Raw genomic sequence first — 16,079 nt, forward strand, 5'->3', positions numbered from 1 at the left:
AGTTGAAAGATCGTTTAAATATTCATATAAAGACATCAGATAGTGTTAATGTGCAAGTTTAGAGGCGTGTGGAGCTTATAAGAACCAACGAATGCGTTCGTAAATGACCAGATGAATGGTGACCACATGAATACGTGCAAACACAGTACAGTAAAACTTGGACAAAGTACTTTGGCTATGAGTCCCAGTCTACCCACATGTGAATGGGTACCTAGTAAGGATGGGAATACCACATCAACTCGGCGCGCCTAGTAGCTGCAAGAGTTGTATGATCTCTAGGAAGTTAAGATTGATAATACGATATGCTGTTAGAGTTTGACATCAAATGGTCGAGGGAAAATAAAAGCGCCTTTTAGTAGCAGAGCTCGATAAGTAGTTTCTGAAATGATAACACGACATGGATTTTCTCCTACATGTTTCAATATGGAGAAGATAAAATATTGAAACATGTAGGAGCAGATCCGCGTCGTGTTATCATTTCAGAAACTACTTGTTATATGTGTACTACTGTACGCTCGGTATTCTCATCACTTTCTTAATATACTAATATACAAAACCCCTCTCTTCCTCGTAGTTTAATGTAAATCACTGTTATCAGAAGGGAATGGTCGTCAAAGCAGAAGGATCCTGGAGCAGAAGGCTCCTGGAGCAGAAGGATCCTGAGGGAAAATTAGCATTTTGTAGTTGGTCATGTTAGCTAGTGCAATCAGGCTCTATTATGGCTAGAACGAATCACTTTGACAGTTGAAACCATGCCGGCTTGTACACTTGTGAAGGTGCAGCATAAAGTTCTTCTTCAGGAAACTAAGCTTGTCCACTTTAGTGTGCTATAACAGACATGGATAGGTCGCTCTCGGAAGATGAGCAGTTGTTAATATATTGCTATCCTCCCATACAGGTCCACCTTCTAAATGCCTCACAAGGAAGTTGAATACAAATGCATGTCACGGTGATGAAGGGGATTCCCGTTTGTTTGCTTGCTTGCTTGCTTGCTTGCTTGTTTGCTTGTTTGTTTGTTTAGCGCTACGGTGACCAAGTGAACGAAGTCAACGAGCCTCACCACCGGGTCCTGATAGTCGGCTTTTACAGGTGCCACATGGGTCCTCTGGATATAGTTCCCATTTTTATTCAGTTTAAATGCAATAAAAGGAACTATTTCAATGAGAATAACATATTTTTATCAGGTGAAGAAAATGAAAGATGGTGGTGATATTGAACTGTAAATATTAAGCCTACTCTGCGAAACTGCAAGATTACTAACAGGAAAATGTGTCCGGTGTGAGATTCCATTTCCTGAATGTCAGGACGATACAGGGTTGTTACAAACTAGTACAAACATCCTTACATATGTGATGGTCAAATGTAGTGAAGTCATTAAACTTTCATACAAAATTAAATCATCCTCGATCATCCTGTCACATACACGATCTCTGTTTCACACGACATACGTGTAATAGCCAACATTTTAAAACTGATTGGGGGTGGGGGTGGGGGTGGGGAGATATCCCTTTTGCTCGTCACGCCGAACACAAAGTTCGATTCTCTACACATGGGTACCAATATGTGAAATCCATTTCTGGTGTCCCCCGCCTTGATAATGCATGGTTATAGATACAACCATATACTCACTCACACATTATTTAAAGTGTTATATAGCTCTAGGTTCGTCAAATATCCTTTGGCGTTGTATGGCGACGTAATCTGGGGATTCAGTTTACGAGCAAATAAAACCAACCACCATTCACCTGATTTTATGATATTGTAGCATGCATTGGTTTGCCTGACCCAGGCTCGATCTAAATGGTTAGTGCAGTGTGACAAACAGTCACCCCTGCTTATTTTACCCATCCATATTTATTCATCAACTCAGCCACCATGTATATAAAAAAATATTGCTTGAATGTTGTACGCAGGTCTGCACATGTGTGGAACACTTCACATGTAACCACACCCGTCTGTTGTTGTCTGAGCTTGTCATGCTTTGGTCTATGCAAAATCCAATACCACTATCCGGAGGATTGTTTATTAATGCAAAGGGTCACGTGAGACAACTCATGAGCGTCACATGATGGTTTAGATCATGAGCCCCAAACAGTTATTTGTAGTGAAACTATAACCGGAAGTGTGAAATATGCTACATAGCATACAACTCGTATCAGTCATCACCAGTTTTTAATTGTAATTTAAATTTTACTTCTGAATCCACACACACACACACACACACACACACACACACACACACACACACACACACACACACACACACACACACACACACACAACAACAACAACAACAACAACAAAACCCAAAAAAACAACAACAAAACATAAAAACAAAACAAAAACAAACATACAAACAAAAAACTGCCAGGGGACTGCTGCTCAGTCAGAGGATAAGCAGTAGTCTAATGGGATGCAGGTGTATTTTTTTAACAAGCAACCCAAGAATTATTACACATATTTCTTCAGAATATAGTTAATTCAGTCCTCTTTAAATAAGCCATTATGTAAAAGTCATTGTGGATTTAACCTCCTGGTCAGTTTGAAGACGATCTTATTGCCATAATGGTAATCGATAGTGACAGATCCAGTTTTGTTAGTAGAACACGAATGTTTGTATTTATAATAGTCTTGATAACTAGTCAGGTCTTATCGTATCTAATCTCGTTGGTAATAATATGAATGAATGACATGCCTACAGGATTAAAACTGGAAATATATACATGTGTATGTTACAATCAGATTGTGAAATCAGTCATTTCAGCCATTTGAAATGAATAAGAGGGTCGGCCATGTCGTATCATCTTGTGTAACAACAATATAGGACCAAGATCTTTTTTATGTTTTTTTCCTTCTTTGAAACACAATATTTCGAGATCGTTCAACAATCAATATACAATCAATCAATATACAATAACAATCAATATGTACTGCAGTCATTTCATGAAATGTCACTTAATAATAAGTTCATCTACAAAAGTGGATTCAACATCACTTATTGCCACCAACAGTTAACTGTTGTGGCAGTGACTTTTGCACTTCAGCTTGGCTTTGAAGCATTTGCACCTGTTTGTTTGACACTAAATCCCACACACACGTGTGTCACAAGATTCGCCTGACTCTCCGCATGGGTGTCACATGCCATGATAGACAGTCGTGCATCTAATAGTATTTATATCGCGTTTGCGTTCAAATACACTTGTTCCGGGGCTCACGCTTAAAGCTGAACGACTGTTCGAAGCTTTCCTCAGAATCTTGTCTTGTGGAGCGAAGTGAGAAGCTGAACAGTGATGAAAACAATTATCGTCTGTCTGGCCTTATTGGCCACTTGCTATGGACTTGTCAGGTAACAAGCCTTTTCATGTTACATTGTAGTTGTTCATGGGTAATCAGAAACTATATAGGACATTTTCTTATATTTTTGTCCCGGTCAAGGTTTTGCGTTGCTGCTATATCAGTACAGCACAATGTATGCAAACAGTGGGAAAACATTAAGTATCAAAACATATGTTTTAGTTATTAATAAGTATATTAGGAAAGAATTCCGCCAATACACTTCTCTTTCCACATGGAATATTTCCACTTTCCCCGGTGTAACATTCCAACACTGAAATTAGTTCATTGATTGATTTATTTTTTACATATATACCTGTTCTAGTTTATTAAATGTATAGTTAGGGTGAGCTATGCATGTCAGTCTGTAGTTTTGGCTTTTGATTGGGGTAGGGCGTACGGGTGGAACTCTTAGGGTACATTATATTTTGATGTAAAGGCACAGTGAAAAAACACCACCACGATAGGCACAGAGTTGCGTCCTTCTGAGTGCCAGGATCCGAAAATCATACGTTCGAACTCACATTCATTAGCCTTAATATGCCAGCAACAAACCAAGCTCGTGTAGTTGTACTGGCTCAACTGACACAATGTGCAAACCTGTAGATGAATTGCTATTCACTGTGGTTTAACCAGCATGGCCACTCAAATCAGGCTTACATTCAGTCTTCAAGCTATCCACTAATAGTACAACATATGGATACAAATAGAAATTCAAGATCATTGTATTGTCCACAGTTATCTTGACATAAGAGGTGACTGTTCACTGAATCCAGATCCAGTTTATTTACTTAGTGTGACACTCACATGGTGGTTTATGTCACCATGACCTAACCATGCTACGTTTGTCTTTTTCCTGGCACCGACAGACATCAATCTTTCTAGAAAGTTGACATGATGGCTGTAAACTTGTTGAAATAAACAATTACACATTGATAAATATGTTATTAGTTTTAGTATGCTTAAAAAATTGTTAAAAAAATATTCCTACCTACCTACCTAATTTTAAAGAGCTGTAGTTGGAACCACAACATGTTTTTATTTGGCCTGGTGCTGTCATCCTCAGCGTGTCCCAATAATGCTGTCTGATGTGTGGGTAACAAGATTTTTTTCCCTTGAATGTCTTTTTCCCTGTTGTTTCTGACCAGGGAAATATATAGAGGAATATATTTCCTGATATATTTTTCCTCAATTTGTGTTTTTAGTTCATTTGACTACATTTAACTTTGAGGGTTTGAATGTAGTATCTGCCCCACACTATTATTCCATTTTACATGTGATAATATGTAATTATATATAATATGTGCGGTCTTGGTCGGCTTTTAATGTTCAGTGTTCATGTTCAGTGTTTCATGCAAAAAACAAAGTGAGAAAACAAACAATATTTTGCATGAGTATTTTGCATGTATAGATTCTGATCTGCTTAATTTTGTAAATTATGTTTAAACAGCAATATATAAAACATAAACTTTGAAATGAAGGATTGTAATGAACATTTCATGAGCAAAAGATTTCAACTAAGCACACACTCGTACAAATCCTACCACAAACACTAATATTAAACTTTATTTGCAGAATTCCACTATACAAATTCAAGACTACTCGTCAAACTTTGAAAGAACATGGCATGTCTATTGAGAGCCTTACAATGAAGTACACTGCCAGGAACTTGAATGGACCCGACCCGGAACCTCTCAGTAACTACCTTGATGTGAGTCATTTTCAGGCTAATTAGGAGATAAACATACTGTGTTGGAAAATCAGAGGTATATAACAAAATTATGTTAGCTCTAACTTTCATTTAAAAACGATTGCATAGCATGAGGTTTTAAATACCAAATTTAGAGCTATTATAATGTCTTTAACATATTCTGTTTGTTCCAGTGGTGATGAGTGTTGAATTGATGTTGATTCTAGAATTGATGTTTATTGTTGCAATGATGTGTGACATGGTGTTGAAGGATGGGTGTTAACTACAATGTTGCATGTTTGCCAAGATGTTAAGTAATGTAAGTGTACCTCTTTTTGCTGGCAGTGGGCTGTCGGTATCAGAGCACCAATAAGTAAACACCAGTAAGTCCAGGTAGTTAGTGTCATGAATTGTGTGTTGTTATGGTGTTGCCTGATGTTTTATTCCACCACTGACAAACAGTTTCCTTCCAGGCCCAGTACTATGGACCCATCAGTATTGGAACACCACCCCAGAACTTCAAGGTAGTCTTTGATACCGGATCTTCCAACTTGTGGGTGCCATCCAAGAAATGTTCTTTGACCGATATTGCCTGTTGTAAGTACCTGCTGCTTGTACATGTTGAAGAAAGACTAGAACGTGTGCACATAGTCAGGGTTTGATGTGAAAGATGGTGACCCAATTGCACCAGTTGCAAAATTGTGTGTTAAAACATCCGAGGCTTTGGTGCACAGAAACATGTTTCCATAATGTATTTCCCATAAAACCATAGCAAAACAGATACACAGCTGATCCCTGTTTACAAGAGATGTTATAGCTGAGATGTGTCTGTAAACAGCAATGTTTCGGTGCCATAGCTATTCAAAGTTAAGAAAAGTCATCTGACATACTTATGCTTATAATCTTAGATTTATTGTTGATTTGTGTCTTAAAAACTGACATGCACTTTGTGGCTGACACATGTCATCGCATCACAATTGCATAGGTCCATGCTCATGCTGTTATCACTGGATTGTCTGATCCAGACTCTTTTGTTTACAGACTGCCATCATACAGCTGGAATATTGTTTAGTGTGGCAGAAAACTAAACTCACTCACATAGTCCAGCTGTGTTTGTGATATTGTGTGTTTTCTTCCCCAGTGCTCCATAACAAATATGACAGTACCAAGTCCAGTACATACATCGCCAACGGCACAAAATTCGCCATCCAGTATGGCACTGGTGAGCTCAGTGGCTTCCTCAGCACTGATGATGTTACAGTAAGTACAGTTTTGCTGATGATGTAACAGTAAGTACAGTTTTGTATGTAAACAGAGATGCCAACCACTCCGATTTTCAAACACAAAATCTACTCTCTGATTTGTCTGTAAAAAAACTCCGATTTTTAGAAAACACAAATATGTTTATAAATTTAGAATGTTTGAAAGAATTTTAATAAGTAGCGGTTTGAATATGTTCATTTGAGTTCCGTAGTATCTGATTAAGTATGCCCAGAAATATCATATTTCCAGCAGACTAAATCTACTTTTGTAGGGGAGACCCCCTTAGACACCCACTGTCAAAAGGGTTCTGATCCCCTTCACATGCTCTGGGCAAGACATGACTCCGCTTTCATTTGATTCAGGGTTGGCATCTCTGTGTAGAATTGGTGCTTCGGGGCTGACTAAATGGATTAGGTGTACGGTGTAAGGTCTTCAGGCCTGCATTACAATCATCACAGACGTTTACTCGATGAAGACGACAAGACTGATTATTGTTGCATTAGGCAATGCTGTCCAATTACTGGGAACAACCTTACAACAGATTCAGTGTTGGGTACACAATGCCACGTAAAAAGAGATCAAATATAAGATATGTTATATTTTAGATTGCACTTTCTCAGTAAGCTACCAGTGTCCAACTTCCACTTATGTGGAAGCCGTGGTGGCTGAGCGAGTTAGAAGGTGGACTCGGTGTGGTGGCCATCAGGTGCCTGAGCCTGAGCGTGTACGCCCCCACCCCACAACAAAAGTACTAGAATATATTCTTTACTGCGAAAGTGTATACTGAAATACAGTAAATTCTCGTTAACCCAACCTCCGTTTATCTGACAATCAGCTTTATGCAATACTTTTTTAGGTAGCAAATTGAATAAACGTAATTTAGTCTCATTTAGTTTGATGTCCTCGTTAATCTGACAGTTTGCTATGTTGCAGATGATGTCAGATTAACCAGGCTTGATAGTATAACATGTTGCTGGGTGACCCAGGTTGGAGTGTATTGTCATACTCTTAACAGCATGAATTATTGATCACTGGATTGTATGGTCCATATTGGATTATTTATAGGACTGGCTCTGGATCTAATTCATCAACTGACAGTAGTTCTTATCAAGCCCTAATTATTTACAGGCTTCATTAAACAATCAACACTAACACATCACCATACACAAGACTGTTAGTTACACAGTGTTTTGAATGGGTGTAGGGGACTGTAAGACCCATGTAAATTCGGTATTTCCTGAGGTGCAGCCAGTCTTACAGTCCTGTACACCATTTCAAAACACTTTGTGACAAATTTATTACCCTTAAGATCTATTAATTTAGCTGATCTTTGAACAACATTCAACCCTTGGCAGAATGAAATGTAAGATGTTTTGCCCTGATATTTCCTAAATAGCCACAAAGGGAGATAACCTTGTTTATGATAAGAAATGATCAATTTTGTGGTTTTGTTAAACGACAAGTGAAAAACATAAACAGTTGGGTTTGTTTGTTACATTTACTGACGCAAACAAAAATGAAATGATGGCAACAATTTTATTACTCTTTTTATAGTCATGATTGTGTATGTCAACTCTAAAATTTCGAGTGATCGGCTGTTTGGCAGCCACATCCCATCTGCGGTCAAGGTCATTCATACAACCTGTTTAGTGTGTCACGTGACAGATTTAAAAAGAGTGTACGGTTCATACGCCCTGTCAAATCTGCCTATATGGCCTCATGTGCTTTGGCTATTAACCAATCAACAAATTTACCTCAAGGATAATAAATTATGTTATGACCTTCCATTTACTGTAGTGTCAGAAGCTCACATGACACATTGTCAGGACAATTTTGTTTGGGGGTCACCATTAGCAGGATATATTCAGCAGGATGCTGTTGTACAGAGCGATCTTAGCGGTAAGGTGACCATAACTCCCATACCTTAACATAGCTTTAGAATAGCCTTAGTGCTTAGGTGACCATAATTCATATACCATGACATAGCTTTAAAATAGCCTTAGCGCTTAGGTGTACATAACTCATATACCTTAACATAGCTTTAAAATAGCCTTAGTGCTAAGATGACCATAACTCCCATACCTTAATGTAGCTTTAAAATAGCCTTAGCGCTTAGGTGTACATAACTCATATACCTTAACATAGCTTTAAAATAGCCTTAGTGCTAAGATGACCATAACTCCCATACCTTAATGTAGCTTTAAAATAGCCTTAGCGCTTAGGTGTACATAACTCATATACCTTAACATAGCTTTAAAATAGCCTTAGCGCTAAGATGACCATAACTCCCATACCTTAACATAGCTTTAAAATAGCCTTAGCGCTAAGATGACCATAACTCCCATACCTTGACCATAACACCATACCTTAACATAGCTTTAAAATAGTCTTAGTGCTAAGGGCTGTAGTACATCATTTATACTATTTGGTAACTCGGCTGCATACAACAGTACCAGGTATCCATGGCAACCACATGACTGGTAACGTAGTGTCTTGTGGTGAATGTTATACTGTAACGTATGCAGTAGCAGTAACCAAGTCCAAGTGAAAACCAAGTCGCTGGAAACATTGTGTATTTTTAGCATTTGTCTGACAGTACCCAGCTCCCTGGCTTGTGCTTTTTTTCTCTCAGTGTATTGATTGGTTCAACAAAATTACTCATGCAGTGTTTGCCTTTTAACCTTTTGCAGATTGGCAGCGTAGAGGTGAAGAAACAGACCTTTGCTGAGGCCACCAAACAGCCTGGGATCACATTTGTTGCTGCCAAGTTTGATGGAATCCTTGGATTGGGCTATTCTTCCATCTCTGTAGATCAGGTTGTACCTGTCTTCTACAACATGGTGCAGCAATCACTTGTTCCACAGTCTGTCTTCTCCTTCTACCTGAGTCGGTAAGCATCCAGTAATCCGTCTTTTACCTGAATCAGTAATGTCCCTAGACTTTTCCTTCTTTGCTAAGTTGGCATGTGGTCCCCAATTTGTCTTTCCGTCTAGCCTTTTCCTTATGACTAAGTGGGCATGTTGTCCCCATTTTGTCTCTCCGTCTAGCCTTCATCTTCTGCCTAAGTTGGCATCTGGTTCCCATTTTGTCTGTCTATCTTGCCTTTTCCTTCTGCCTAAGTCAGATTGTGGTCCCCATTTTGTTTCAGTCTAGCCACTGATGATGAAGTCTCAGATCATTCAGAGTAGATTTGGAGATAATCGCCTCTGTAACTGTCTACTCCCAACTTTGCCATGTGCCCCTCTGTGCCCACCGTCAACATTCATGTTTAAGTTGATGATACTTTGTTTAACAAATATTTCTGTGATACTTGACAATTTCTAATAGATTGAAAGGTGTTTGGCTCATGGTTGTTCATGGACATTTTGCTTCGCAACATTTCTTAACTGCCTATTTATACCGATATATTTCACATTTCATGGGGACACTTTCTAGTCAAACAGACTGTAGGTGTGAAAGCTACCAATGCATGATGCTTGAGTTTCAGGAAATGATTTTCATCTTGTAATGTTGCACCACCTTGATCCCACATGGCTGTCTGCTGTTTTCAGTGACCCTAAAGCAAAGGAAGGTGGTGAGCTCATCTTCGGAGGCAGTGACCCAGACAAGTACTCTGGCAACTTCACCTATGTTCCAGTCACGAAGCAGGGATATTGGGAGTTTAGAATGGATGGGTAATTGGCTCTCGTATTTTGTATACGAAAAACATATTTGTCATTTTCATTTATGTAAGAATCGCATATATATATATATATTTGTACTGTGTGATATAATTGGAATACTTTTCAAAGTGGTGTTAAACCACTGGCTCACCCTGTCCGAAAAGGCATGGGAGTAACCTCAATAGATCCATGAAGATCGGGGGTAGAATAGGCCTTCAGCAACCCATGCGTGCCATAAAGGCAACTACGCTTGTATGATGCGACTAACAGGATTGAGTGGTCAGGCTTGCTGACTTGGTTGACACGTCATTGGTTCCCAATTGCGCAGAACGATGCTCATGCTGTTGATCACTGGATTGGTCCAGACTCTATTATTTACAGACCACCACCAATATAGCTGGAATGTTGCGGAAGGTGACGTAACATGAAACCCACTCACTCATTTCATATGATGTCCACTTTCCAATGTATATTTTTGGTGGCTTTACCAGTCAGTGTGTCAAAAATGCATGGTGAGATCAATGCCCAGTTCATTAATCTGGATTAATTGAGTTTAATTGTACGCTGAGCTTTGCAATATTCAAGCTGTATGGCTTCACTGAGCAATAGAATCCAGGTATATAGCTGCACCTAGCAATATTCCAGCTATATAGGTGCACCTAGCTATATTCCAGATATATAGCTGCACCTAGCAATATTCCAGGTATATAGCTGCACCTAGCTATATTCCAGATAATATAGCTGCACCTAGCTATATTCCAGATAATATAGCTGCACCTAGCAATATTCCAGGTATATAGCTGCACCTAGCAATATTCCAGATATATAATATAGCTGCACTTAGCAATATTCCAGGTATATAGCTGCACTTGACAGTATTCCAGGTATATGGCGTATTCTAGCCTAATGCAGACTAGACAATGCAGTGTTCAACAGCATGATCACTGATGTATGTAGCTGGGATGCAACGGTCAGTTCTAGCCTGCTTCTTCACAGGTTCACAAATAAGGAGGGGTAGTTGGGTATTCCAGTGGTTAAGGCATTGGCTTGTCATGACAAAGACCCTGGTGCAATGCCCCACATGGGTACAATCATGCATGAAGCCCATTTCTGGTGTACACTACCGTGGCATTGCTTGTATATTGCTGAAAGTGGCGTAAAGCTAAACTCACTCCTTTGTCTGGTAAGTGCCATGCACATTTTGGTCAAATTTAGTGAATTTACCAAACGTTTCTCATTCCCTGTGCATCGTCCAATATATTTGGCCCTTTTCATGTTTTTGGTCCACGTTTGAATCTCTTTGTGATAAAAGACCCATGTTTTTTATGTAGATATTGATTTTCAGATAGACATGGATAGATCCTAACTTGTAACAGTCACTGGTGATGCAACAGTCAGCACTAGAAATTTCCCATTCATTATTGAGGATGAAGACTAGAATTTGATCACTTAAGTAGGAAGACATTTAAGAACCCTGCCTCTGGATGACGCTGACTCTGTTTGGGCTTGTTTGATATCAACTCAGATTTATATAGATTGAATGTTACTGAATATTTCAGCATCACACTTGGTTCAACGTCATTCTGTCAAGGAGGCTGCAATGCCATCGCAGACACTGGCACCTCTCTCCTGGCTGGACCGACATCAGAGGTCACCAAGCTGAACCAGGCCATTGGTGCAACACCACTGGCAAAGGGAGAGGTAAATATGATTGACTTTTAGGACTGGACTTTCAAATCATGTGAAAGAAACTCTTACTGTTTACTATCTTTCTGTTTTATGTATCAATATCATCAGTGGGAGAATAACTGCAAACTGTGGTGCCACTTAGTGTACAAGTTCAGTTTTGGGCTTTTTGTAAGATGAAAATCACAGTTAGGACAGATAAACATAACAGCAACATAAGAGGAGACTAACAGGATTGAGTGGTCGCCCTTGCTGCCATAACTGTCAGTTGTGTAGATTGATTCTAATGATGCTGGATTTTCTGGTTCAAACTCCATTATTTACAGACTGTTGCCTTATAGTTGGAATATTGCTGATTGCAACTTTAAAGAACAAACAAAAATTTCAGTAATGGATACTCATATCCTGATTTTGTTTTAACCATTCCATTGTGATAAGTTCCTGAGACAAATTGTTTCTCAGTAATTTCCCCCATCTTCATCACTATGGGACTGGATAGTCAAGCATTGTCAGCTTGGTTACCATTGTTACAACAGCTCCTTAAGAAATACTTATTGTTGTCCATATTTTAAGTTGTTGACTACATGAGGTAAATCTATCCGCAGTACATGATTGACTGTAACAAGATCCCCAGCCTGCCCGTCATCAATTTCACTATTGGAGGAAAAGTATTCAGTCTGACAGGACAGCAGTATGTCCTCAGGGTAAGTTGTGTCAGTGTTTGACCATTAGACAATAGACCAGGGACCATAGTAGACTTTCATGAGAGAGGTTTGTTGAAACTTTGGATGTGTTTTGGTCATGTTTCTCCGAAGTGTGTCCATGTCCGGTGTCCAGCCTGATTACTATGGTTACAAGCTCTGTTGCTGTAACAGGTAACAAAATTGGGTCTTGAGGTCACAATGTCCTGGTTACTTTATGTACCATGTTGGTGAAAAATGTTGGTTATTATGTGACAAAACTGGTTAAATGAATCTCAGAGATGTGTTCTTATGCTTCTATTAGCCATGCTTTTCAATGTTCCGCATGTTACTCAATAAGTCTGTTTACCTCCTTTTCCTCTCCCTCTCAGCGTCTATTCAGTGATGATGACTTCTTCTTCCCCTCTTTTTCTCCCCTACAAAAATGGGGATGACGCAATTCCTATTTCCCATGATTTATAAAAGAAATGAAAAGTCAAAAGAAATCATGTCTGAACATTTGATACATGATTTCTAAAACAGAACAAGAAATCCAAGGAAATATCCTGCACATTGTGCATTCACTGATGGTGTGAATAACAGCCAGACTTCTGTATTTATATGTCTTCCCAACAAATGTCCCTGATTCAGATTGCTTTGTACAATTCTGATCACATATACATTGTGAGTACCTGAAAACAGTGAACGATTGACTAACTCAATTCACCTTACCGTCCGTTCCCTGCTTAGCCTAATATTACCCACAATGCCATGTACCTTTACAGGTTTCTGAGGGCGGGGTGAGCATCTGTCTGAGTGGCTTTATTTCTCTGGATGTGCCGCCTCCTATGGGTCCCCTGTGGATCTTGGGAGATGTTTTCATTGGAGCATACTACACAGAGTTTGATCTTGGCAAAAATCGTGTTGGATTTGCACAATCAGCAAACTAGTTGTCACTTCATGAAAATTGTTAAGAAGACACTTATGTTTCAGATATGTTGACTATATCTGAATTGATTTCGATGATTAAGGTTGCAGTGTGAGATTTTTGGTGTAACATTCATGAAAATTGGTTGTGTAAGACTAAGACACAGATTTAGTTTAAAACTCCCTAATTAATGATTTTCTTTATGACACTGTACAATCAAGATTGATAATAATTTGTACATGTACTTGAAAACATGGAGATACAGATGTTACCAGTTTATGTTTTTACACCTTTAATTTCTAAAGGTATAAAATTCATAGGAATCACTGTAGTGCTAGGTAGACATAAGTGGATGGTATGTAGACCACAGAATGAATGAATCAAGGAAGGGAGAAATCTGTCCAGTGAGGCACAGCCTAATTTGTTGTGATCTGCGTTAATCAGTGTTATTTGAGCATGTGAAATCTTGTCTGAAAGACCACTCAATGTTTACATTTGAAAACTTTGAATCTCGGTGTAATGACTAATTTGTGGATTTAATCAGAGTCTTTATTTGTTGTTGGTAAAGATGTTTATATTTCTGCAGTGTAACCCAGATTGTAGTTGTATGTGTGGTAAAGAAGGGATGAAATCTGAAAATGTACTTATCGAAAATTGAAAATGCACCAACAAAGTGTCTGGTATGCTTTTGAATATTTGAGCTTTTCTTGGCATTTTAGTGCTTGAAATCTTAAAACGAAATCCCCTGACAGTGTATGGCTGGAGACTGACTAATATTAACCTTTGACTAAATCTGTGTAGCAAAAAGCGTTTCTTTGCATGAATTTTGATGGCATTATTGACACTCTTGTATGCATTCCATTGTCCAGTATTACTAAACGTTGGATGTAACATTAGCTAATTTAAACACTTGACTAACACTTGATATTGCTTAATTAATCTTCAGTGTCCATATAATTGGTCTTGCTGGTGTTTAGAGGATTGTATTTGACCTTCTAACATCACAAACAAACATTTACAAAACTTATATATCCAGAAGTTGTAATCATAATCGTTTGATTGTAGCCAAGGAGTAGTTGCAGAAAAAAACCCAACACTATAGCAGATTGAACACCTAGTTTGGCAAACATATGCATGAATGCCTTTTCTCTGTCATCATTGTCCTGTTTCTGCCTCCATGCTTGTCCTTTCTGCTTGGCATATCTAATATCTTTTGTCTTGCAGTTCTTTGTTTCCATCTGTAGCTGGAGAAGGGTGGTTTGAAAGTTTTTTAATCTGCATTGATTACAGCTGCTTCAACCACAAGATGAGCGGATAAAGGATAAAGTTTCCGTTGAACTATGTGGTCAATTCCTACAAGATTAAGTCTATCATTAATGCCAAAGAACATTTATGCCTCCTTCTGATGCACCTGATGAAATGTTTTTGCCAGAGGACAATATTTTTAATGTTAACTTTATAGACATCAGAGGCACAAATAGCATGCATGAAGCCATATTATATAATCTTAATCATTGATTTCTCTTGAACTTTCTCCCCTTCATTCTCTTGCAGTAGACTCATGTTTTTAACCTCTCCTTCACCCTAGCATGAGTGGAGACCTTGGACACTCTTCTAGCATCTTGATCCATTGAGCTGTTACTTGTTTTGTAAGAGTCCGTGAAAGCATGATTTTTTTTAGATGTGTTGCGGGGTACTTTGAAAAAATACTATTCAACTTTTGATTAAGAAAGAGTATTGAGATAGTCTGAATGTTACTGATAACCTGGATATTTGATATTGGCTTGTGCAGCTTCAAGTCAATTAAGAATTATCTTCTTTCACTCTGTGTTTATGGAATTACAAATGTAAAAAAAAAGCCCTGGTGTGCCTACTGTATTTCCACATTGACTGAATACTCTGTTTACACTGTATTTGACCCCGGTCTCAGTATGAAATATTTCAGTATCCCTTCTGAAAGTAGATAAGCATATACATGTGTTCCCGTTACATCTAAGCATCCAGCTTAATGGATCAGCACTAGTCCTGTAGCAGCTGGTTGTGGTCTATCTTGCCTGTCTCTCTGTCTCTGTGTCCCTACACTGTGGGTGTTTGTTCTCAGGTGAGTCAAGGTGGTACAACCATCTGCCTCAGTGGCTTCACCCCCCTTGATGTGCCACCACCACGTGGACCCCTATGGATCCTTGGAGACGTCTTTATTGGACCTCAGTACACAGAATTTGATCTTGGTAATAACAGGGTTGGATTTGCCACAAGCAAATAAGACTCTATGTAAGCTATTCCACTACTTAAAGGTGGAGGTAACGACATCAAAATATAAATTATGTCACTTAAATATCCCTGTGTGGAAGTCTTTCATTGTGGTTTACAAACATTGTGCGAATGTAGATTTGGGCATTTGTATATTTTGTAAAATGTTGAGTGTATGGAATAAACCTTCTCTACAAAGACAAGTTTTTATTGAGTCCTATTTGTCGCTTGGTTTGTTCAGCTTGTTAGTTATTTGAGGTGTTTATCGCAGACAGCACCTTCTAGGGCAGGTAGGTGAACAATGTTACATGAACAATTAGTGCCTAAATAAAGTTAATTTATGGGCCACTTCTAAATATTTTGATATACATCCGTGAATAAGTATGTCACCATAAATGTTACAAGATGTGACAAATTGATTTGTTTCACACATTTTTGTGTCACTTTAGCTCAAAGCAGGCATTCTGATAATTATTGATACAGTGGAAGCCCTTAAAACCACCATCGCTCCAGTTCATCATGCCCTTAATATCGATGCTAGAATTTGGTCCCAGCAGAAGCTAGTTCATTTATGGTCAATTGAATGC

The 16,079-nt window shown here is 38.6% G+C and overlaps 1 protein-coding gene across 2 annotated transcripts; it reads left to right on the forward strand.

The window, feature by feature from the left end:
* The first annotated feature begins 3,107 nt into the window (after window positions 1–3,107).
* Window positions 3,108–15,690, forward strand: LOC137261109 (lysosomal aspartic protease-like). Of its 2 annotated transcripts, none has more exons than XM_067798790.1 (9): window positions 3,108–3,346; window positions 4,909–5,044; window positions 5,497–5,620; window positions 6,165–6,283; window positions 8,977–9,176; window positions 9,838–9,960; window positions 11,508–11,649; window positions 12,240–12,338; window positions 15,344–15,690. In XM_067798790.1, the coding sequence occupies exons 1-9, from the start codon at window positions 3,291–3,293 to the stop codon at window positions 15,503–15,505; spliced, it is 1,161 nt and encodes a 386-aa protein (XP_067654891.1). In that variant the 5' UTR covers window positions 3,108–3,290; the 3' UTR covers window positions 15,506–15,690. The 2 variants fall into 2 exon arrangements, with proteins under 2 accessions (XP_067654891.1, XP_067654890.1); XM_067798789.1 differs by having other exon boundaries at window positions 3,109–3,346; window positions 13,100–15,690.
* The last annotated feature ends 389 nt before the right edge of the window (window positions 15,691–16,079 follow it).

Source organism: Haliotis asinina, chromosome 14, assembly GCF_037392515.1.
Source record: "Haliotis asinina isolate JCU_RB_2024 chromosome 14, JCU_Hal_asi_v2, whole genome shotgun sequence".
Taxonomy (NCBI): Eukaryota; Metazoa; Mollusca; class Gastropoda; order Lepetellida; family Haliotidae; genus Haliotis; species Haliotis asinina.

Bases quoted from the DNA above. Each gene is read 5' to 3' on its own strand.
- LOC137261109 (XM_067798789.1), top strand. From the start codon at position 3,291: ATGAAAACAATTATCGTCTGTCTGGCCTTATTGGCCACTTGCTATGGA. The intron at 5,045-5,496 runs GTGAGTCATTTT...GTTTCCTTCCAG, and splicing joins CTCTCAGTAACTACCTTGAT to GCCCAGTACTATGGACCCAT. The intron at 12,339-13,099 runs GTAAGTTGTGTC...GTACCTTTACAG, and splicing joins GACAGCAGTATGTCCTCAGG to GTTTCTGAGGGCGGGGTGAG.